The 23,279-nt window shown below is 42.3% G+C and overlaps 2 protein-coding genes and 1 pseudogene across 3 annotated transcripts; 1 reads left to right on the forward strand and 2 right to left on the reverse strand.

Annotated features, from left to right (window-relative positions):
- The first annotated feature begins 6,065 nt into the window (after nt 1-6,065).
- On the forward strand, nt 6,066-9,811 carry LOC147961924 (disease resistance protein PIK6-NP-like; annotated as a pseudogene).
- A 1,093-nt stretch (nt 9,812-10,904) lies between these two features.
- On the reverse strand, nt 10,905-12,442 carry LOC125522089 (uncharacterized). 2 transcript variants are annotated; one of them, XM_087537002.1, is made up of 3 exons: nt 11,921-12,442; nt 11,700-11,834; nt 10,919-11,591 (listed from the first exon to the last, which is right to left on the reverse strand). In XM_087537002.1, the coding sequence occupies exons 1-3, from the start codon at nt 12,440-12,442 to the stop codon at nt 11,232-11,234; spliced, it is 1,017 nt and encodes a 338-aa protein (XP_087393128.1). In that variant the 3' UTR covers nt 10,919-11,231. The 2 variants fall into 2 exon arrangements, with proteins under 2 accessions (XP_087393129.1, XP_087393128.1); XM_087537003.1 differs by having other exon boundaries at nt 10,905-11,834.
- A 90-nt stretch (nt 12,443-12,532) lies between these two features.
- Nucleotides 12,533-12,886, reverse strand: LOC147961925 (F-box protein At1g19070-like). The gene has a single exon (XM_087537004.1). The coding sequence runs from the start codon at nt 12,884-12,886 to the stop codon at nt 12,533-12,535; it is 354 nt and encodes a 117-aa protein (XP_087393130.1).
- Between the last annotated feature and the right edge of the window lie 10,393 nt (nt 12,887-23,279).

Below are 23,279 nucleotides of genomic sequence, written 5' to 3' on the forward strand. Positions count from 1 at the left end.
CTTAGCTGGCGAACGTAAGCCAGGATATTTCGTACGATTTCGCTGACAGATTTATTAACACAACAAGAGTATCATGAAAAAACATGGTGTTCTGAGATCAACGAAACATCTACCCGATCTTACAAACATGGTATTTTGAGCAACATTAAGATACATAAGCATCGATTTTACAAACAAGTGTCAAAGCAAAAAAAAAAGAATAAACGACAGTAAACACCATGATTGTCAAGTTCAAACTAAAGGAAGCAAGTTCAGGACATGATAGCCAAGTCAACCGAAACTCTATTTCAGATTATTTCTCCTATGATGTTGCTAAAATATTCATACTTGTAGGAGTTATAAGTCAATAAATCAACTGAAAGTCCGGTCATATGCCAATAGGTCAATTAAAAAGTCCCTTCATTTTTTGCATTGATGCTTATGTGATCATTCCATGCGTAAGTCAAATGTATGTAAATCTCGTACTTCTATATTAAAAAGGTTTCCCGGCAACGACAAGCAAACTACCACTTCAAGTTAAAATGGTACATGTTGTCCTCTTTAACCAATCTATTATGCCATATAAACCGTAACATGAAAAAAGTAATAGTGCATTATGATCACACTGCTTCTTATCCATTTAGATAGATAATCAATAGTTTCTTTGCAACAAACTAGAGCTAGTAAGATAAAAGAAACTTACCGGATTGCTAAACCAAAGTGTGAAATTCTCAGACAAGTTACGTACTATGTAGCTTTTAAAAAAAACAATACTTCAAACCTTACGACATAAGCTAGCAACAAAGATTACTACTCCCTCCGTCCGGAAAAGTTTATCTTTCAAATGGATGTATCTACCACTAACTTGGTGCTAGATACATCCATTTGAGGGACAATCTTTTTCGGACGGAGGGAGTACTTAAAACTGAGACGTCCTCATGGTCCAGCTCCTCTAGAATATCTCCTCGCCTCGTTGTTAGTCGTTCTGCGCAGGCTTTCTCTGCCGAGGTGGCATCAGCTCCTCGGTGGCCTCTTCAAAGCTCCCGTGCTCATCGACAGTCAGCCCAAGAAAAAATTGAAAAAGAATCTTGCAAGAATACATAAAATGGGAAGAAATGGACCAGATGGGAAGGGGAGAAGTGAGTCGGTTGATTATCTCTCTGCTAGGCTGCTGGCTACCGAGATGGGTAATAAGAGAAACAAACACTCTTTCTCAACATATCTGTTGAGTGTACTCTTGGACACCTTCACATGTTTGGTGGATTTCCCTTTTCAAAAAAATGTAAATATGCATAAAATAATCAGGACCTTCTTAGCTGGCGAACGTCTGCCAGGATATTTAGTACGATTTCGCTGACAGATTTATTTTTAACAACTAAGTAATTACCTGTGCGTTGCTATGGGAGCCAAACAATTTTCAACACAAAAGAGTATCATGAAAAAATAAGGTGTTCTGAGATGAACGAAACATCTACCCGATCTTACAAACGTGGTATTTTGAGCAACATTAAGATATATAACCATCGATTTTACATACAAGTGTCAAAGCAAAAAATGAATAAAGGACAGTAAACACCATGATAGTCAAGTTCAAACTAAAGGAAGCAAGTTCACGACATGATAGCCAAGTTAACCGAAACTCTACCTCAGATTATTTTTCCTATGATGCAGCTAAAATATTCTCATATACTTGTAGGAGTTGTAAGTCAATAAAACAACTGGAAGTACGGTCATACGCCAATAGGTCAATTAAAAAGTCCCTTCATAGTGTGTGGTCATTCCATGCGTAAGTCAGATATATGTAAATCTCGTAGTTCTATATTAAAAAGGTTTTCCCACAACGACAAACAAACTACCACTTCAAGTTAAAATGGTACTTGTTGTCCTCTTTAATCAATCCATTCTCCCGTATAAGCAGGTAACATGAAAAAAGAAATAGTGCATTATGATCACACGGCTTCTATTCCATTCAGAAAGATAATCAGTAGTCCCTTTGCAACAAACTAGAGCTAGTAAGATAAAGATAACCTACCGGATTGCTAAACCAAAATGTGAAATTCTCAGACAAATTACTTAGTATGTAGACGCTTTTTTTTTTTGAATCAATACTTCAAACCTTACATATGCTAGCAACAAAGATTACTACTTTAAACTGAGACCTCCCCATGGTCCAGCTCCTCTAGAGTATCTGCTCGCCTGTTGTCGTTCTGCGCAGGCTTTGTCTGCTGAGGTGGCATCAGCTCTATGCGGGCCTCCTCCAAGCTCCTGTGCTCATCGACAGCAGCCCAATAAAAAATTGAAAAATAATCTTGCAAGAATACATAAAATGGAAAGAAATGGACTAGATGGGAAAGGGAGTGAGTCGGGTGATTTTCTCTCAGCTGGGCTGGTGGCTACCGAGATGGGTAATAAGAGAAACAAACACTCTTTCTCAACATATCTGTTGCGTGTACTCTTCGACAGCTTCACATGTCTGGTGGATTTCCTTTTTCGAACAAAAATGTACATATGCATAAAATAATCACGACCCTCTTAGTTGGCGAACGATAGCTAGGAGGTTTCGTACGATTTCGCCGACATTTTTATTTTTGACAACTAGGTAATTGCCCATGTGTTGCTACGGGAACCGAACATTTTTCAACACAACAAGAGTATCATGAAAAAACATGGTGTTCTGATATCATCGGAACATCTACCCTATCTTACAAACATGGTATTTTGAGCAACATTAAGATACATAAGCATCGATTATACATAGAAGTGTCAAAGCAAAAATTGAATAAAGGACAACAAAAACCATGATAGTCAAGTTCAAACTAAAGGAAGCAAGTTCACGACATGATAGCCAAGTCAGCCGAAACTCTATGTCAGATTGTTTTTCCTATGATGCAGCTAAAATATTCACATATACTTGTTGGAGTTATAAGTAAATAAATCAATTGGAAGCCCAGTCATACGCCAATAGGCTAACTAAAAAAGTCCCTTCATAGTGTGTGGTCATTCCATGCGTAAGTCAAATATGTAAATCTCGTACTTCTATATTAAAAAGGCTTTCCCACAACGTCAAACAAACTACTACTTCAAGTTAAAATGGTACTTGTTGTCCTCTTTAACCAATCCATTCTCCCATATAAGCTGGTAACATGAGAAAAGTAATAGTGCATTATGATTACAAGGCTTCTTATCCATTTAGATAGATGATCAATAGTTCCTGTGCAACAAACTAAAGCTAGTAAGATAAAGATAACTTACCGGATTGCTAAACCAAAGTGTGAAATTCTCATACTTTAATTTTTCTCAATCAATACTTCAAACCTTACATATGCTAGCAACAAAGATTACTACTTAAAATTGAGACCTCCACATGGTCCAGGTCCTCTAGAGTATCTGATCGCCTCGTCGTTGTCGTTCTGCACACGCTTTGTCTGTCGCGGTGACATCAGCTCCATTGTGGCTTCCTCCAAGATCATGTGCTCATCGACAGTTAGCCCAAGAAAAAATTGAAAAACAATTTTTAAAGAATATATAAAATGAGAAGAAATGCACCAGATGGGAACGGGAGGAGTGAGTTGTGTGTTTTTCTCTCAGCTGGGCTGGTGGCTACGGAGATGGGTAATAAGAGAAACAAACACTCTTTCTCAACATATCTGTTGCGTGTACTCTTCGACACCTTCGCATGTCTAGTGGATTTCCCTTTTTGAACAAAAATGTACATATGCATAAAATAATCAGGATCCTCTTAGCTGGTGAACGTCAGCTATGAGGTCTCGTACAATCTCGCTGACAATTTTATTTTTAACAACTAGGTAATTGCCCGTGCATTGCTACGGGAGCCGAACATTTTTCAACACAACAAGAGTACCATGAAAAACATGCTGTTCTGAGATCACCCGAACCTCTACCCAATCTTACAAGCATAGTATTTTGAGCAACATTAAGATACATAAGCATTGATTTTACATACAACTGTCAAAGCAAAAAATGAATAAAGGACAGTAAACATCATGATAGTCAAGTTCAAACTAAAGGAAGCAAGTTCAGGACATCATAGCCAAGTTAACCAAAACTCTATTTCAGATTATTTTTCCTACGATGCAGCTAAAATATTCCCATATAGTTGTAGGAGTTATTTATAAGTCAATAAATCAACTAGAAGTCCGGTCATACACAAATAAGTCAATTAAAGGACAACGCTAACGCCTACACGTGTGGTGGGAGCGAAACCTGCCCATACGCTCTATAACACACAGATTGCGACACGTCACTGCATGCATGCATGTGCGAATCTTTTTGAATTTTCAGTTTTAAAATGTTTTATCTCTTAAATGAAAAATCCGATTGAAGATCCGTTTTCACCATTAAATCCCTCGCGACGAGATCTTCGAAACTAGATCTCATATCAATATATTTAGATGATTTTTTTGTTAAAAGTTGTCATGTCTATTGCACATGAATTGCCATGGTGTTTACACTGAAGTTGCCATGGTATGTTTCAGCTATTTTCTTCTACATTTAAAAGTAAATTTTGACATATTATAAAATGGGGATTTAAGAAACTAGACTTGACATGAACCATAAACTAAAATTGCCATGATACATGCACTTAAAATTGCCCTGGTTCATACAAAAAATAATTTTCATGGTCAAAGTACTGGAATTGCCATTATCAAAATACTAAAATTGTCATGCTCTACAAACTAAAATTGCCACATGGCAACTTTAGATTAAGCACTATGGCAACTACAGTGTAAACATCATGGCAACTTTTGGGCAAAAAAATTCGTCCAAACATATCAACATAGGGTCTAGTTTTGAAGATCTCGTCGAGACGGATTTAATGGTAAAAACGGATTTTTAATTAGATTTTTAATTAGGAGATAAAATATTTTTAAGCCAAAAACCAAAAAGATTACTGCTGATGTCATCTGTTTTGACGTGGCCAAATGACTGCTAATGGAGGCGTGTGGACGATGTGCAAGATGCCACACGTGTGGGCGTTAGTTTTTGCAATTAAAAAGTCCCTTCATAGTGTATGGTCATTCCATGCGTAAGTCAAATATATGTAAATCTCGTAGTTCTATATTAAAAAGGTTTTCCCACAACGACAAACAAACTACCACTTCAAGTTAAAATGGCACTTGTTGTCCTCTTTAACCAATCATTCTCCCATATAAGTAGGTAACATGAAAAAAAAAGTGCATTATGATCACACGGCTTCTTATCCAATAGTTCCTTTGCAACAAACTAGAGCTAGTAAGATAAAGATAACTTACCGTATTGCTAAACCAAAGTGTGAAATTCTCAGAGAAATTACTTAGTATGTGGACGCTTATTTTTTAAAATCAATATGTCAAAACCTTACATATGCTGGCAACAAAGATTACTACTTAAAATTGAGACCTCCCTATGGTCCAGCTCCTCTAGAGTATCTGCTCGCCTCGATGTTCTCATTCCGCGCAGGCTTTGTCTGCCGAGGTGGCATCATCTCCACGGTAGCCTCGTCCAAGCTCCCATGCTCATCGACGGTCAGCCCAAGAAAAAATTGAAAAAGAATTTTGCAAGAATACATAAAATGGGAAGAAATGGGCGAGATTGGAAGGGGGAGTGAATTGGGTGATTTTCTCTCTGCTGGGCTGGTGGCTACCAAGATGGGTAATAAGAGAAACAAACACTCTTTCTCAACATATATGTTGCGTGTACTCTTCGACACCTTCACATGTCTAGTGGATTTCCCTTTTCGAACAAAAAATTACATATGCACAAAATAATCAGGACCCTCTTAGCTGGCGAACGTTAGCCAGGAAGTGACGAGGCGCCGTGCCCGGGGACACATCGTGGACGTAGGCACGTATCGTTGTTGCCAGCACCAGACATGCATAGACGCACGAAGACGAAGTTGACGAAGCATTGCACCAGGCTTGCCAGACCCGGGGACACGTCGTGGATGAAGGCATGCACTGGTGTTGCCATCAACGGGCATGCATGGACGAGGGACCTGCACAATTTGTACGCCATGCCGTGGAATCGAAGGGGCGAGCAGAGAAGAAGACTCGACGACGGTTGTGTCGCCAATCGACGTGGAGCCGATGTCACCAACGGTGGTCGAAGTAGACGAAGTGGTTGGGAAAGATGACGGCGACACTGGCGACGAGCTGGTGCTGGACGAAGACGAAGAGGGTGGACGGGCGGCGGGTATGGGGGTAGCGGCGGCGGCCGAAGAAGAGCAGTCTCGGCGGCCTGATGGTGCGGCGGAGGCGGCTAGGTTAGGAGCGCGACGGCGGTGCTCGAAGTAGGTGAGGAACCCGACAACATAACGAAGACCGGAGCGAATGTTGGTGTTCCCACGCCGAGGGAGGCGACGGGGCGCATACCACGGGAAGTCAAGGTGAACGCGGGCCGTCGTTACGGCCCGAAGGGGCGACGCAGCGGTGGCGGGCAGGTCGAAGCGACGATAGGAATACCGCAAGGTGCCGGTGGACCACGGGCTGCGGCATTACGGTCTGAAGAGGCGGCATAACGGCAGCGCGCGGGTCGGTGATGCCGCGGGGATGACCTCAGGCGGCGGCAGTGATCGCGCTCCGCGGCACTACAGCCCAAAGCGACGGTGTAACGGTGGCTCGCGGTCGGGGCAGCCACAGGTAGAACCACTGACCGGGGGCGACGACCCGACGAGAGGCGGCATGGACCATGTGCCCCGGCACGACAATCCTAAGGGGCGACACAAAGGCGGCGGCGGTTACGAAGGTAGCCGACGGGAGGATCTCGGGGCAGCGGCATGGACCGCATGTCGCGCCACGACAACCCGAAGGGGCGTCGGCGGGAGCGGCGCATGGAGCGGGGCAGCCAGCCGGCGGGAAGACCTCGGGGCAGCGACGCAATGGTCCAAAGGGATGACGTGACAGCAACCTGTGGCTCGATAGTGTGCTTGGGGAGGTGCTTGGCGAAGACAGGCGCGTGATCGGTTGATCAGACCAACGACGGCGCTGTACGCGCCATGGCGAGGATGACCCGCAGATCGAAGTCATTGGCAACATTGTCAGTGATGTCCCGGGCGATGACGACAAAGACGGGCTAGCAATGAAGACCGCGAGGACGAGTGGCCGGCAGCGACGCACGAAGGCGTCCCTTGGGAGGCGTGTCCAGCCTTGTCGAGTGATTGATGACGAAGTGGCTGGTGTACTTGATGCCGATGTCGGAGTAGAGGCACTGGGGTCGACGGCGGCGGCGGGTGACGCAACCGATTTTAGATTGGAAAACCAAAAAATAGAACGCCGATCAAGATGACCGACGGGAGAGAGAAAAACACAGAGTAAGGGCTCGGGAAAAAAAACTCTCTAGGACAGCCGATCAATACGACCAGTGGACGAATCCTAGGTACGGACGGCGGAGCCCCCGGCGGGGATCATTGAGGCCGACCGCCCAGGGGGCGGCGCGCATGGCGGAAACGGCGGGCAGCGGCTAGGGTTGGATCGGTAGGCTGATACCATGTTAGAAGTGATAGAGAGTGATTGGTGGAATAGATGTTTAATCCTATATATATATATATATATATATATATATATATATATATATATATATATATATATATATATAACTTGAAATACAAGACAAGGCATGATCAAATCGTTTACCATTAGCAGTCATCACAATTGCTAGTTTGTTGACCACAAAATCAGATAGCACAGAAGGCTGGATCTCGGTTCGAAATTCCATTGGTTAGGACTTGAGAAAAACCGTCATGTGGAGGAAATGGAAAGGATCTTATCTCTTTGCTATAATGATCTTACACTCCAACTGAAGACCTGCCTACTGTATTTAAGTATTGATGCGGGCATGAAACTTCCTAATGCCATGCAAGCGGTCAAATTTCATCGAGGAAAGGATGGTCCTGTACGTTAACTTTGTGGACCGGAAATCAATTTGGCACTTAGCTGACCAGAGACCAATTATATGACGCATGCATTGAAACCAGGAGATGTCATTGGCATGTTAGTTCAGAGGCCTATACGCATGTAGTCTAAAGGTGTACAAAAAAGTTACGTACACATAAAATGGCAAGAGATCAAATTGGTTTCAGAATAAAAAGGAATCAGAATGACACCATGCGTCTTACAAGAAAATACAGGAGATTAAGGCGGAGCCAGCGCTGGCTTCCGTGGAGCCTAATTTTTGTACCCCTCCGTATCAAGTGGCGATAGGTAGAATCCTGGTGCAGATTTGTTAGATTCTTATCCTTTTGTTTGAGTCAACGAGCTAGCACGTACGTGAGTCCTTTTTCTATCTTGTTAGGATTTGTTTTTTCTAGTTAGCACATGACGTGAGGGAGTTGGAGTCTAAGCATCTAGGTTTAGAGTTGACGTACTGTTTTTTTTTGGCATATAAAAAGCTAGGCTACGACCTTGTAATCAGATGAGTTTTGAGTTTATTCATAAGTTATGAACAACACACTAAAACGTTCAGGTTTTGGGCGATCATATCTTGTGTATCATCTATGAATTTTTCCTTCGTGAAAATTTGCTAGCGACGGAGGATTGATCATCACATCGACGCCTACGTGCTGATCCAAGGGGATCATTATTTTTATTCGTGTATTTTTGTACGCGGGTGAAAATTATTCTTGGAGATTGTGAAGAGGAACAGGGGATGAACTATTAATCAAGCATCGCCGTCAAAGATCGGACCATCTACACATACGAATTAGCGCCTCGCTGTTCGTGCCTCATCAAGTATGTATCCGGAAGATTATGAGGTCCAAATGGATTTGGTGAGGTGGTGGATAGCAGAAAGATTTGGTAGGTTGATGGTGGGAAAAAATTATCCGATGCAGGAAAAGATTATTTCAATGAACTGATAAACAGAAACATGGCCAACCAACATATAACAACTATGATGGTCAAGCAATGGCATGCCGTGTGCCGTGTGCATGATATGATCCGTGATCTCATTATATCCAAGGCAGCGGAAGAAAATTTTATCACTTCAAGTGGTCATCAAACACATACCTTGGTCTCACAGCATAAAGTTCGGCGACTCTCGATTGACTACCGTGGCCTAGAAAATGCGAAGACCGTGCCATCCATGGTCACTGCTCATGTTCGAACCCTTGGCGTATTTGGATATACTGATCAAGTACCTCCTCTTTGGGAATTTCCAGCCCTGAGAATGCTTGCTCTACACAGGAGTGAGAAGTTGGAAATTGGTTATCTTAAAAATATAACGAGGTTGTGTCTGTTGAGGTACCTGCGGATTGAAGGAAGCTGCATTACAGAATTCCCTGAACAGATCGGAGATCTACAGTGTTTGGAGATGCTGGATTTATATGGTACTTGTACAAGGGAATTGCCAGCAAGTATTGTTAATCTGCTGCAACTGAAACTGCTACTTGTTGGTGGCGCAAAATTACCGCATGGCGTCGGGAACATGCAAGGCCTAGAGGAACAACATATTCCGATGCCTGAAGCGCTTCCTCCTCTACTGTGAGTGTGAGGTGGGTCTTCTGACGTTTGAAGCAGGAGCCATGCCAAAACTCAAAGCACTCGGATTTCAACTAGTGGCGCTTGAAGCGAGCTCTGCGTGCAGCAGCGCTCCTGACCTTGGCATCGGCCACCTCTCTGCCCTCAGTGATCTCTGCATCTGGATTGACTGCCAGGGTGAGAAGGCTGAGGAAGGGGTTCACGAGCTGGAGTCTGCATCTAGGATTGCGGCCAGCCTACTTCCCAGCCGTCAATCCAAGAAGCTACATTCAGAACGACTGATGCGGCTGATAAGAACGAGTCTGCATCTACTACGCTATTGTGTATCACTTCTTCCTATTTTACCAAGCTGGGTCTAGCAATCCAAGAAGCTACATTTGTGAGCATTGTGTCAGCTGAAAGCTTTATCTGCATGTATGCTCTAACTATGTTTGGTGTACAGTGATTTTTATGCACTCTGTATCTTGTCCTGTTGGTACTCTGTTTTTAGTGAATTGGTGCTCTGTTTTGTGATGTGCACAGTGATGTATCAAAATCAGGTTTGAGTGGATTGCTGCTGTTGTGATGCCAAAATAGTTAACAACAATATTCACTGTTGTGGTGCCAAAATAGTTAACTGCAATATTCAGTTTGTGCAGCTAGAAACGGGAGATGGTTTAATATTCCTAAGTGATGCTTGGATTTTATTCTGCAGCTTTTATACATCTCAACAAACTCTCGTACTCTCTGCTAGAAGAACTGGAAACACACAAAGGCGGTCATAGATCCGTTGAATAATTGCTCGCATAATCTCCTGCTGGTTGTTTCAAACCCTTTTTTCAAACTGGGAGCATTCCCATTTTTCATAACCAACTCCATTTATAATGCATCCCCATTTAGAATGCTCAAGTTACCAGAAAAGTCACATGAAGCAGTTTGTTAATAATTGCTTGGCACCCAGAGGCTTGAGCTGCTGCTTTCCCTATTCTCAATTTATGGTTCGGCACTGATGCCCGCTGTAAATTTTGTCTGCAGTAACTTTATGTCTTATGCTTCTCGAAATAAAAATGATTTAGTAGCGGATTTACAGTTTAAAAGATTGTCAGCTTGTTGGAAATGAAGAATGGGAACCAGTTCTGTGTCCTCTGCTTTCCTCGGCAAATTTGAGATCTCGGACATGCTTTACCGATGGCTTCAAACTGGGGTTTGGTTGAACTGATGCTCCATCGCCAAACCACCACGGAAGAACTCACTCCATTGAGTAAACCAACCAATCTCCATCAACCTTTTTTCTGTAATATCAACATATTTGTTGACATAACAATCTTTTTCAACATGAAAAATAAGCCATAGATGACAATCATTAGGTAGAGAGGTTGCTGTTTGGCGACATTGTGCACTTCAAAGTTCAATTCATGGCAGAAAACTAGATATTATAGGGCTGCCTTCATTTAAGCCAGTATAGAAGCAAAGTAGCAACCACTAGTTAAACTAGTGTAAATATATTACAACGTGACATCAAACAGGAAAGAAAAAACCACTGCACCTATACAGAAAATATGTCAAATACTAACATTCAAGCACAACGAAACAGAAAATATAACTTCTGAAATATTCAAATATTATAGCTCCTGCCTTCTAAGGCCAGTACAAAAGCTGATGGTGCAAACAGCTTACATCTTACAACAGAAAAGATACTAAATAACATTCAGGCACAATGGAACAGAGAATTAGAGGTGAAGGGTTACTTTGAACTACAAAAAGGGCCATTTCTGAAAGGCGCCGAATTTGCAAGCAGCATCAAAGCAAGGTTCTCTCAAAGGGATCGGCCATTGATAAATCATGGGTATGCTTGTCATCGATGCCATTATACCCATAACCACTTGTGAATTCAAATCGAGCATCCGAAGAAGCTCTGTTGTCCACTTGTAACAGCTTGTGTTGGTCAGACCTCCATTTGTCGTTGCGGTGGTAAGTAGGTACTGCGAAGTTCATTTGTTCTAGCACTTTCGCATTCAAAACGAAAAATTTGGCGAAGTCAACATCTGCCATGTTGCCAAAGTAGTTCTCCAGCGCCACTCTTTTGAGATGGAGTTCGAGGCATTCTGGATCCAGTGGGTCATATTTTAGCACATTTTTCATCTCATTGCATTGGCGCGACTGGAGATGGAAAGAATAAATATCATAAAGGCAGTTGGTTAATGGATTAGAGCACAAGTGAATCATGCTGATGTTGACAATTAAAGCAAGCAAATATGAATTACTCACAATGACATACAGCCTCTCCAAGCAAGGGAAGCACTTGAGGAAGCCAATTACCGCATCAAGATTAGGGCCAACAGATTCGATAACCAAAACCTTCACGGTGCGCATTGTGGTTGTCACGCTGATGGCGATCATTTCCTGAAGAAAATGACAAACCAAAATAAGAAGAAACAACTTGCAAACATGTGAGTTCTGATTGCTTGATTGTAGAAGGGTGTTGTTACCTGAAAAACCGTGGTTCCAATGTGGAGTTTGGATATGCCCTTTGACACCAAACCAAATCCCTGCAGCTTAGGTGCTCGGATTACCCGGACAGTCCCCATACAATGGTCTGGCGTGGGTGGCAGCAGCCTCTCAAGGCAAGGGGTGTCCTCGATGACCAGCTCTTTGAAAAAGAAAGTCCCTGGGAAGCTGATGCTCCTGAGAGTGGGAGAGCTGATGCATATGCGAGCAATGCCAATGTTAAAATCCAGTAAAAGGCTTTCCAATGAAAGGCAGCGAGAGAGCATGCTGTGGAGAGCCTCCCCCGAGATGGTGACTCCACGCATGGTGAGCTGCTTGAGCAGCGGAAAATGCAGAGACGGCGCAGACAAGTCCGAGATGGTGACCATGTACATGCTGAGCTGCTTGAGGTGCGGAAAATTCAAAAACTGCGTGGATAAGTCGGGGAAACTGCAGCAGCTGAAGCTGGCGACGCCGAGCGTCGGCGCGAAGCGGAGCGCGGACAACGGCAGCGGGAATATCATGTACTCTTCGCCGTCGTAGTCGAGGTGGAGCTCCTGGAGGTCGGTAAGGGCCTGGGAACGAAGCCAGCGGTTGACCTTGCCGTAGAGGCTTTAGTGGATGGAGGGGAGGTCGAGGCGGAGGGCTGGGCCAGGGTGCTTGGCGAGGATCTTGGAGACGTAGGCGACGCGCTTACGCTTATTGCCGGAGAGGTCACGGTCGGCGACGAGGTTGAGGGGCGCCGAGCGCCACAGGGGTCGCCACCGGCGGGCGACGGCCTGCGTGCGGGCGCCGTCCTTGGTGGGGAGCAGCGAGATGATGGTGCAGAGGACGGCGTCGGGGAGGGCGCCGATGAGATCGAGGCCGACGCTGCCGCTCCCCGGTGGTGATTCTTGGTCGCCCGCCCGCTCGAACATGCGCTTCTTGGGGGCGTGCGCCGGCCACGGCGGTGGCGGCAGCGCATCCATGGATGCCGCGCTTGGCTTGGTGGTGGGGGTAATGGGGTTGGATTGGGGAATGAAGAACGAGGGATTGGGGATTAGTTTTGTCTTTCCTCGGTTGGCAGAAAAAATGGCGGGAACCGACAGAAGATATTGGCGCCAACTTTGTTCACATGTGCGCGCCCAAATTTTTACTTTTTTCAAGGGCCCGTAGTTCTTTCTTTATGGGCCGGCCCATCTAAAGCTGTCACGTTCCAGTTTTGGGAACATTTTGAGATTTCCCACTGTTTTTTTAGGGACCTTCTAGGTTCTTGAACCGATTTATTATTATTAATTTCCATTTTTTGTTTCTTATTTTATACTATTATGTTTATGTTTCTTTTTATTTTTTTCCTTTTTTAAGTTTCTTTTTGCTTTTCAGATTTTTATTATTTAAATAGAAATTTGATAAAATGTTAGCACTTATAAAAAAATCTGCATTAAAAACACATGGTTAACACATGTTCAAAAATTCAAAAACAATCAATTTTAAAAATTGTTCACAAATACAAAAACATTTCATATTTTCAAAATTTTATCGCAAATAGAATACGTTTGGGAAATTAAAAAATGCTCGTGTTTTGAAAAAGTGTTCATTGTTTCTAAAAATGTTTGGGTTTTCAATTATGTTCCTGTAGTCCAAAAAATGATCGTGTTTTCAATTTTGTCCTCTTTTTTCAATAAATTTCTATGATTCCCAAAAAATATTCATGATTCAAAAAATATTTAATTTTTTCAAACAGAAAATCATGTTAGGAAATTCAAAAAAAAAGATTAAATCTATCATGGCTTATATAGTTCATATAGACTCGGATGCTTATTGTGGCCGAGAAAACATCCCTCGCGAGATAGGATGCAAAAAAACTGATGCTATGCCACCGAACCGCCAAGAGAGAAGGAACAAGTGCACAAGAAGACAAATTCATGAGAACTACTGAGTAGACCACTCTTCTTTTTACGCCTGCAGTTGAATCTTTATGGTCCTTTCTTTTTTGTAGAGAGAAAAGCCGTTGGCCGAGCTTGAAAAGAGCTCGAACCTAACCCGACTTTGAATTAATAAAGCCATCAATCGGCCAGGATTACAGAGGCACCACATTACAAAAGGAATGAATGCAAAGCAAAACAAAGCGGAAAGAAGATACAAGGTACTAGGTAGAATAATACAATGGCAACAACCGGAGCAAGCACAACATCGTTGCCAACGACCAGCACTACACCTACACCAACTAGCCAACTAAGAGCACCGGAGGCAGGCCACGCCGTGCAAGAATTGAGCGCCGGCAACACCCACAGGCCAACCTTGGGAAACACTTGCTCTGTCTCGACCGTCGCAAAGGGACACTATCACTAATAGAAAAAGGGTCAAATGTGAAGCACATTAGTGCCGGTTTGAATTTGAGCCGGCACTAATGTGACCATTAGTGCCGGTTCCAACGGCTAGGCGGGCGGACATCATTAGTACCGGTTCGTGGGCAACCTTTAGTACCGGTTCATGCCACGAACCGGTACTAATGAGCCCAGTGCGGCTGTGGTCAGGCTGGGGCCCCCACAAAGACTTTTAGTACCGGCTCGTGGCATGAACCGGTACTAGAGTTTCTTAGTAAGCTGATTTTAGTCCCACCTCGCCAAGAGAGAGGCGGTATGAGCAGTTTATAAGCCGTGAGTGCAGAGACAATGACGAAGAGGCGCAATGCTCACCTACACGTTGATTAGCTTCAAGCCTTTCGGAATAGCATAGATTGCATTGAGCTATGTGCAGTGCAGTCTACACTATTCCGAAAGGCTTGAAGCAAATTAACCAGCATTGCACCTCTTTTTTATTTTTAATAACTTATTTGAACTCCGGACTTCTTGTGTTCAGTATGTAGCATTCAAAGTGACGTCATCAATTTTCAATATGTTCTGACATCATTTGCTGTTTTTCAGTCATTTACCGAATTGTTTAAAGAGTTAAATGACCGTGAAATTGAAAACCACTACAAAATGAACTGTGAAAATGTTGAAATTTAGCATGGTATCATCATTTCACCCGCATAGCATGTGTGAAAGAGTAGATAGGGTCACGGCAAAAACTGGACGCACTTCGTGTACAAATTGGACAATCTCTTTCGAAGTATTAGGGTTTCGGACAAGAACTCATCTGTTACACGGGCACTTCAATGTTTTTTAAACTTATTTGAACTCCGGACTTCTTTTGTGTTCAGTATGCAGCATTCAAAGTGACGTCATCAATTTCCAACATGTTCTGACATTATTTGTTGTTTTCAGTCATTTACCTAATTGTTTAGAGAGCTAAATGACCGTGAAATTAAAAATCACTACAAAATGAACTGTGAAAATGTTGAAAGTTGGCATGGTATCATCATTTCACCCGCATAGCATGTGCGAAAGAGTAGAGAGGGTCACGGCAAAAACTGGACGCACTTCGTGTACAAACTGGACAATCTCTTTCGGAGTATCATGGGTTCGGACGAGAACTCATCTGTTACACGGGCACTTTAATGTTTTTTAAACTTATTTGAACTCCGGACTTCTTTTGTGTTCAGTATGCAGCATTCAAAGCAACGTCATCAATTTACAACATGTTCTGACATCATTTGTTGTTTTTCAGTCATTTACCTAATTGTTTAGAGAGCTAAATGACCGTGAAATTGAAAATCCTACAAAATGAACTCTGAAAATATTGAAACTTGCAATAGTATCATCATTTCACCCGTATAGCATGTGCGAAAGAGTAGAGAGGGTCACGGCAAAAACTGGACGCACTTCGTGTACAAACTGGACAATCTCTTTCGGAGTATCAGGGTTTCAGACGAGAACTCATCTGTTACACGGGCACTTCAATGTTTTTTAAACTTATTTAAACTCCGGACTTCTTTTGTGTTCAGTATGCAGCATTCAAAGCGACGTCATCAATTTCCAACATGTTCTGACATCATTTGTTGTTTTCCAGTCATTTATCTAATTGTTTAGAGAGCTAAATGACCGTGAAATTGAAAATCACTATAAAATGAACTCTGAAAATGCTGAAACTTGGCATGGTATCATCATTTCACCCGCATAGCATGTGCGAAAGAGTAGAGAGGGTCACAAAGAAACTAAATACAGAAAAAAAAACTCAGAAATAAATAGAAGAAAATAAATAAAGCAGAAAAGAAAAAAACTATATAAAAAATTACTCAAAAATAAATAGAAGAAAATAAATAATGCAGAAAAGAAAAACTATATAAAAAAATTACCCAAAAATAAATAGAAGAAAATAAATAATGCAGAAAAGAAAAAACTATATAAATAATTTGTTGGGGCGCTGCCCAGTGGGCCTGCCAGACCTAGGGTGTGCAAATGCAGGCCCAGAAGGGCCAGCAGGCTCATGGGGCAGCACGCCATATTTAGGCCCAGAAGCTTGCTATATAGAGAAGTTCGAAGGAGCAGCCACGGCTGGGTTTATAAACCAGTGCGGCTGCCCTTCGCTCGGCGAGGTGGGACTAAACATTGTGCACCGCCGGTGGCAGCGCACAACCATTAGTACCGGTTGGTGGCTCCAACCGGTACTAATGATTGGGCCTTTAGTACCGGTTTGTGGCACGAACCGGTACTAAAGGGGATGTTTCCCGCCCCTTGGCCTGGCGAAAATTGGCCTTTAGTACCGGTTGGTGGCTCCAACCGGTACTAAAGGCCCCTCCTATATATATGGCACTTATGAAAATTTCAGTTTCATCGACCACCACTTCTTCTCCAACTTCTTCGTGTGACATTGCCGCCATCGCCGCGCCGTCGCCCATCGCGCGCCGCCCTCACAGGCCCCGCCGCCATCGCCCCCGCCGCCCGTCGTCGCCGTCACCGCCGTCGCCGCCGCCGCCCGCCGCCGCCGCCCCGTACTACGTCGTCGTCTCGTTCGCACCGTCGCCCCCGGCCCGCCGCTCGTCGTCGCGCCGTCCCCGTCGCATCGCCGTCTCGCGCCGCCGCCTGTACACCGCCGCCCCCCGCTCGTACACACACACATACACACACACACAGACACACACACACATTGTTTTTACTTATTTTCTGTTTTCTGTTGTTTAGATTAATGTTAGATAAATTACGTAGATAAGAATGTTAGAATGTTAATATTAGATGAATTATATGGAAAAGATGTTAAATATCAATGTCAATTTTAGATGAATTAGCTAGATATTAATTAGGTATATATATGAGATTTGAACTAGTTGAATTAATATAACTAGTTTATTTTTAGTATGAAAATTAATAGAACAAGTTTATTTTTAGTAAGAAAATTTAGGTATATGAGATTATTTGAACTAGTTGAATTAATATAACTAGTTTATTTTTAGTAAATGCTTAGTTGAACTAGTTGAATTAATAGAACTAGTTTATTTTTAGTAAGAAAATTTAGGTATATGAGATTTGATGATCTAATCAAAATATTACTATATAGAACTACCTACTTTATTATATAGAGATTTGATCATCTAATTAACATTTTACTATATAGAACTAGCTACCTTATTTTTAGTAAGAAAATTAATAGAACTAGTTTAGTTGAATTAGTTGAATTAATTAGTTGAACTACTTAGTTGAATTAGTTGAGCTACTTTATTTAGGTATGTTTTTCGTAAGTGCTTAATTGAATTAGTTGAATTAATAGAACTAATAAGTGTTTAATGTTTCACCTATGAACATAGGAATGTCGTCTGACGGCGAACACAATTTCATTATGTGCGAATACTGCGAAGACCAGCGCAGCCTGTGCGGCAAAATTTTTCTAGTTGATGATAGGCGCTTCAGCATCAAGCTGCATGAGAACTTCGAAGTGGATACAGTAAGTCAGAACAACAAGTCTTTTTTCATAATTAAGCATGACTTATGCTTCATTTGCTTCAACTTTTAATTTTATTTTTTCACTATTCTAGTAGCGTATCCCCTGCCATGCAAGAATTTTTGTCTTGGATAAGATAGGTTTCAGTCCTAACAAAACTATGGAGGTAAAAAGAGTTTACTTGAAGACCGAGCATGGTTATACCTTCAACGTCAAATTATACAATGCAGACACATACACCTATTTTGAATGCAAAACTTGGCAAGCACTATGCAAGGCTTATGCATTTGAGCCTGATATGGTTATCACCTTTGATATTCGTCCGGAAGATGATATTGAAGGTAATAGAGATATTTGGGTCGATGTGCAGACGCCTCCAATTCTAACATTATGTGAGTTTCTCAACCATATTTATGTCTTCGATATTGTTTATTCAAAAAGAGTTGATAAGTAATTTATATTGACAGCTTATTTCCAATCAAGCAAACATGTCCGGTGCTTGATAGACAGGACCGTCCACTGTCCCGGGGCTGAACTAAACTGCGAGGAGACAACTCATTATGTTTCATGGCTTGAGGATCTTGATGCTGTCAAGACAAATTTTTTTCCTGCACTTAAAAATGTTAGTACTCAAAACGTGCGACCAATAGTGTTCGTACTGAACTATAGTCACATATATTTAGGAAAGATGGTAATATTTCTACTATTTTCCTCAGTGCATCTTTTGCATACATTATTTTTTTAAGCTAAACTTCATTGCTAAGTATGTTACTATACGATGTTCTTCAACAGGGACTCCCGATGAATGTTGTGCCTGATTGGATGGAGACTAAAGGTACCATGAATATTGTTAGTTTACGGCCAAGATATCCTACAATGCACTTTAGTGCATTCAGGATTTCTAATAGCGAGGAATGCTTAATAGTAAAATACTGGAACAAAATTGTGAACGATCGCAGAGAAGTACTAGGGGGCAGCAATCAGAAGCGCAACCCACGATTAGGAGACATGTTCATCTGTATGCTCCAATATGATGAATCAGGAAATCTATACATGTTCTATGCTATTTTACCTGAGAGAGAGCAACAGGAGTGATTAGCTAGTTCATGCTCTTAGTACTTGTCCTCTCATGTCCGTGTTCTTCGTCCTGAACTTAATCTCAAAGAGTGATTTGCTTTTGTGGTGTTATGAACGCTTATAATATCATTACCATGTTGAACTCAATGATATCTTAGCTTCTGGTACAAGTGAAAGTTTCTTCTTTAAGCTAGTGTTGGTGGTGATTAGATAGCGGTAATGACTATATGATGATTAAGTAGTGGTAATGAGACGACTATTATATGATGATTTTTAGCTAGCTATGAAAACTGTTGTTGGTGATGATATATATGATGCAAGAGTTTTTATATTAATATGATGATGATGATGATGAGTTATTATATCATTTATGAAAGAAACCGCAGATTAGTTTCAACTGGATGGATTCTATCTAAGTGATCAAGTATATGCCATATCCATATTACCTCGACCACTTAATTAGGTGATCAAGTATATATAATATGGATATGGCATGTACTTGATGACTTTGCTAGGATCACATGCATCCCAGTCAAACTAATCTGCGGTACTTTCACCTAATGATTTGACAACTCATTATAATGTAAAACAATCACTAAATTAAATTGAAAACACAAAATTAAAGTCAAATAAAAAATAAAACCAAAACACACCCAAACATTTAGTACCGGGTGGTGTTACCAACCGGTACTAATGTCCTACGCGCCCCCGGAGCTGGCTCGTGCCACGTGGTTGCCCTTTAGCACCGGTTCGTGCTGAACCGGTACTAAAGGAGGGGGGCTTTAGTGCCCACACTTTAGTGATGGTTACCGAACCGGCACTAAAGGGCCTTATGAACCGGTGCTATTGCCCGGTTCTGCACTAGTGTATCCTTTCACCCAGGATCGATGGGTGCCGCACCGGCGACCAGCAGAGTGGCTACCACAAAGCCCAGCACAAGGTGCCCGAGCTGCCATAGGAGAAGGAGACGACGCTGACCCACGAACAACGGAAGACCAACCAGACGATAACCAAAGCCAGCAATGGCAAAACGGAGCACATGACGCGTGTTGTCGACCGAAGGCGCGAATCCATGAAGGAGGCCGAAGAGGCATCACCATGCATTGGGCGAGTCCGAGCAAGATGTATCACGAAGACCAGGTGAGGGAGTCCTGGATTAGGGGGTGTTCGGATAGCCGAATTATACCTTCAGCCGGACTCCTGGACTATGAAGATACAAGATTGAAGACTCCGTCCTGTGTCCGGAAGGTATTTTCCTTGGCGTGGAAGGCAAGCTTGGCGATACGAATGTTCAGATCTCCTACCATTGTAACCGACTCTATGTAACCCTAACCCTATCCGGTGTCTATATAAACTGGAGGGTTTTAGTCCGTAGGACAACATACACATCAACAATCATACCATAGGCTAGCTTCTAGGGTTTAGCCTCTCTGATCTCGTGGTAGATCAACTCTTGTAATACCCATATCATCAATATTAATCAAGCAGGACGTATGGTTTTACCTCCATCGAGAGGGCCCGAACCTGGGTAAAACTTCATGTCCCCTGCCTCCTGTTACCATCCGGCCTAGACACACAGTTCGGGACCCCCTACCCGAGATCCGCCGGTTTTGACACCGACATTGGTGCTTTCATTGAGAGTTCCTCTGTGTCGTCGCCGTCAGGCCCGATGGCTCCTACGATCATCAATGGCGATGCAGTCCAGGGTGAGACCTTCCTCCCCGGACAGATCTTCGTCTTTGGCGGCTTTGCACTGCGGGCCGATTCACTTGGCCATCTAGAGCACATCGAAAGCTACGCCCCTGGCCGTCAGGTCAGATTCGGAAGTTTAAACTACACGGCCGACATCCGCGGGGACTTGATCTTCGACGGATTCGAACCACTGCCGAGCGCGCCGCACTGTCACGACGAGCATGATCTAGCTCTGCCGCCGAACAGAGCCCTGGAGGCCGCACCCGCATCGGCTCCGACCCCTAGTTCGGAGCCGACCGTGCCGATCGAGGATGGGCGGTTGGACGCCACCTCAGGGGCTGCGATCCCAACGACGGTTGAGCCGAACACCAGCCCCACACTACTAGGGAAAAGGCTAGCAGCAGCGCGGGTTTTAGACCTATCAGTAGCGCGGGGTGGTGCGCTACTGATAAGGCGCTATAGCTAACGAATAGCAGTAGCGTGCCTCCACCCACACTACGGCTAAATCGACTTAGTAGCAGCGAGTTCCAGGAGGAGCGCTGCTGGTAATTAGTAGTAGCGCTTCTCTCTGCCCGCACTGCTACTATTATTTCGTATTTTATTTCTTTTTTATTTCACGTTGTATTCTTACACCTTTACACAAATTTTCATACAACAGGAATTTACAAATTGTTTTTACATCATCATGAGTTATTACATCACGGGGTGAAAGAACCGTGTGGACTAGTTTCAAGTGGACGGACATCCACTTGAAACTAATCCGCGGTTCTTTCACCCAATGATATAATAAATATCATCATCATCATATCATTAACAACTTATCATCATCATCATCATATCATTGGTCACTAGTCGTAATCACAAGTACTCCTGAAATCTTCAACTCTAACACATTGTATCACATAATAAACATATTGTACCTCATAGGACCTACTACATTCTCTTAGGACCTAATATATTCTCTAAGGTAAAATAGCAAAAAACAAGATAGCCCCTCGCTCTCCATTATGGAGAATGCAGATTATCCTGTCTCCAATTCTTGCCTTTCGCTTAATGTTGCTTCCAAGAACCTCCTTACGAATGTGCAAACATTTTTTCCACTCTTTGATTAGCATGTGTTCACCGGTTTCAGAAATTCGATATGCACAGGTGAGATCCGTAGGATGACTTGGCTGTAGGTTCAGAACTTCAAGGCGACCATTGTAATACATCAGATGAGGCACACAATCCATCGGGATTTTCTGTTGAAAAACATAGTAATAACTTCGTAGTTAGCAATGATGTACTAGTTTTAGAAGTATGCAAAAGATGCACGGATGTCGTAATAGTAAAATATCTTACCAGGGTATCTCCATAGAAGTTATCGTGGTTCAACACGTGCACTAGTGGCACATGTTCACCATAATTTGGAGGAGTTTGATAATAGGTATTGTAATTCTCAAAAAAAGTACAATAAGCAATCAGATGATTTTTCTCCTTATAAGTTAATTCGGAGCCATCAGTGTAGTGGGTTTTGTCTACCATCTTCTGCACATTGTTTGAAGATTCAAAATAAGCTGTCAATGGAAATAAGCTGTCAACTATTTTGAAATAAACAATATAAATTAGTTAATAACTATGTTTGAGAAACTCACATTGCGGTAGAATCGGAAGTGTATCAACAAGGACCCAAATGTCCATATTGTCTTGCTCGATGTCAGGATGACCAAGATCCATGGTGACAATCATACCCTCATAAAAACCATACATTTTGCAAAGTGCTTCCCAATTTTGACAACCAAAATGGGTTACGCTCTGAGAATTATATAGATTTACTTCAAAATCGATATCATGATGGGTCCTTAGGTGTATTTTCTTTGTTTGAAAATTTTCATGGTCTTCAAAACCCATCCTCTCCAAGACATAGCGTCTTGCATGGCATGGGATAAGCTAGTCGAATTGTAAAATATGAAAATTAGACATTGAAATAGTTGAAGTCATGTTTAATTACGAGAAAAACACTTGTCGTTGTTGCGTACCGTTTCAACATCGAAGGTCTCCTCGAGCTTAATGCTGAAGCGCCGATCGTCGTCCAGCTCAACGAACCTGTCGCACATACCTCGATCGTCGTGGCACCAGCTGCACTCCCCCGGGAGACTGTCGTCGTCCGAGTACGACATTTCCTACGTTCATAATTCAAAGATTAAACTTGTACAATTAAATATATGTACTAAAAAACCTAAATTAGATCATTATTTTTCAAAGAAAATCCAGGCCACTCGATATTTCCCACATATTCTAGCACAAGTCATGCCAGAATTCACGGAAAAATCCGGCATGACCTTTGCTAAAAAAGGACATATCGAGCGCCTGAAATTTTCCGGAACAGAAATTAATCAACACTCCGGCAAAACATAGGCCACTCGGAGGTGTAACCAAAACATGAAATAATTGCTTAAACTAAAAAATAACACCAAATATGGCATGTTCAACTAGTTCTATTAATTCAATTAGTTCTTACTAAATATAAACTTAGTATAAAAAGAAAAAAACTAGTTCTTTCTAAAAATGAAGTAGTTCAACTAGTTATTAATTTACTTACTATACTAGTTCAACTAAAACTTAACTAGTTCAACTAAAACTAAACTAGTTCTATTAATTCAACTAGTTCTTACTAAATATAAACTTACTATAAATAGAAAGAAACTAGCACATCTACTACTACTAATTAACATCTAACTACTACATCTACTACTAATTAACATGTACTACTGCTAATTATACAACTAGTTTACCATCACTACTAGTAATTAA

Source organism: Triticum urartu, chromosome 7A, assembly GCF_056163025.1.
Source record: "Triticum urartu cultivar PI428250 chromosome 7A, HENAU_Tu73, whole genome shotgun sequence".
NCBI classification, from domain to species: domain Eukaryota; kingdom Viridiplantae; phylum Streptophyta; class Magnoliopsida; order Poales; family Poaceae; genus Triticum; species Triticum urartu.

Coding starts and splice junctions, on each gene's coding strand:
- LOC125522089 (XM_087537003.1), bottom strand. CDS start 12,442: ATGATATTCCCGCTGCCGTTGTCCGCGCTCCGCTTCGCGCCGACGCTC. Junction 11,835..11,920: donor TTGGAACCACGGTTTTTCAG/GTAACAACACCC, acceptor CATTTTCTTCAG/GAAATGATCGCCATCAGCGT.
- LOC147961925 (XM_087537004.1), bottom strand. CDS start 12,886: ATGGATGCGCTGCCGCCACCGCCGTGGCCGGCGCACGCCCCCAAGAAG.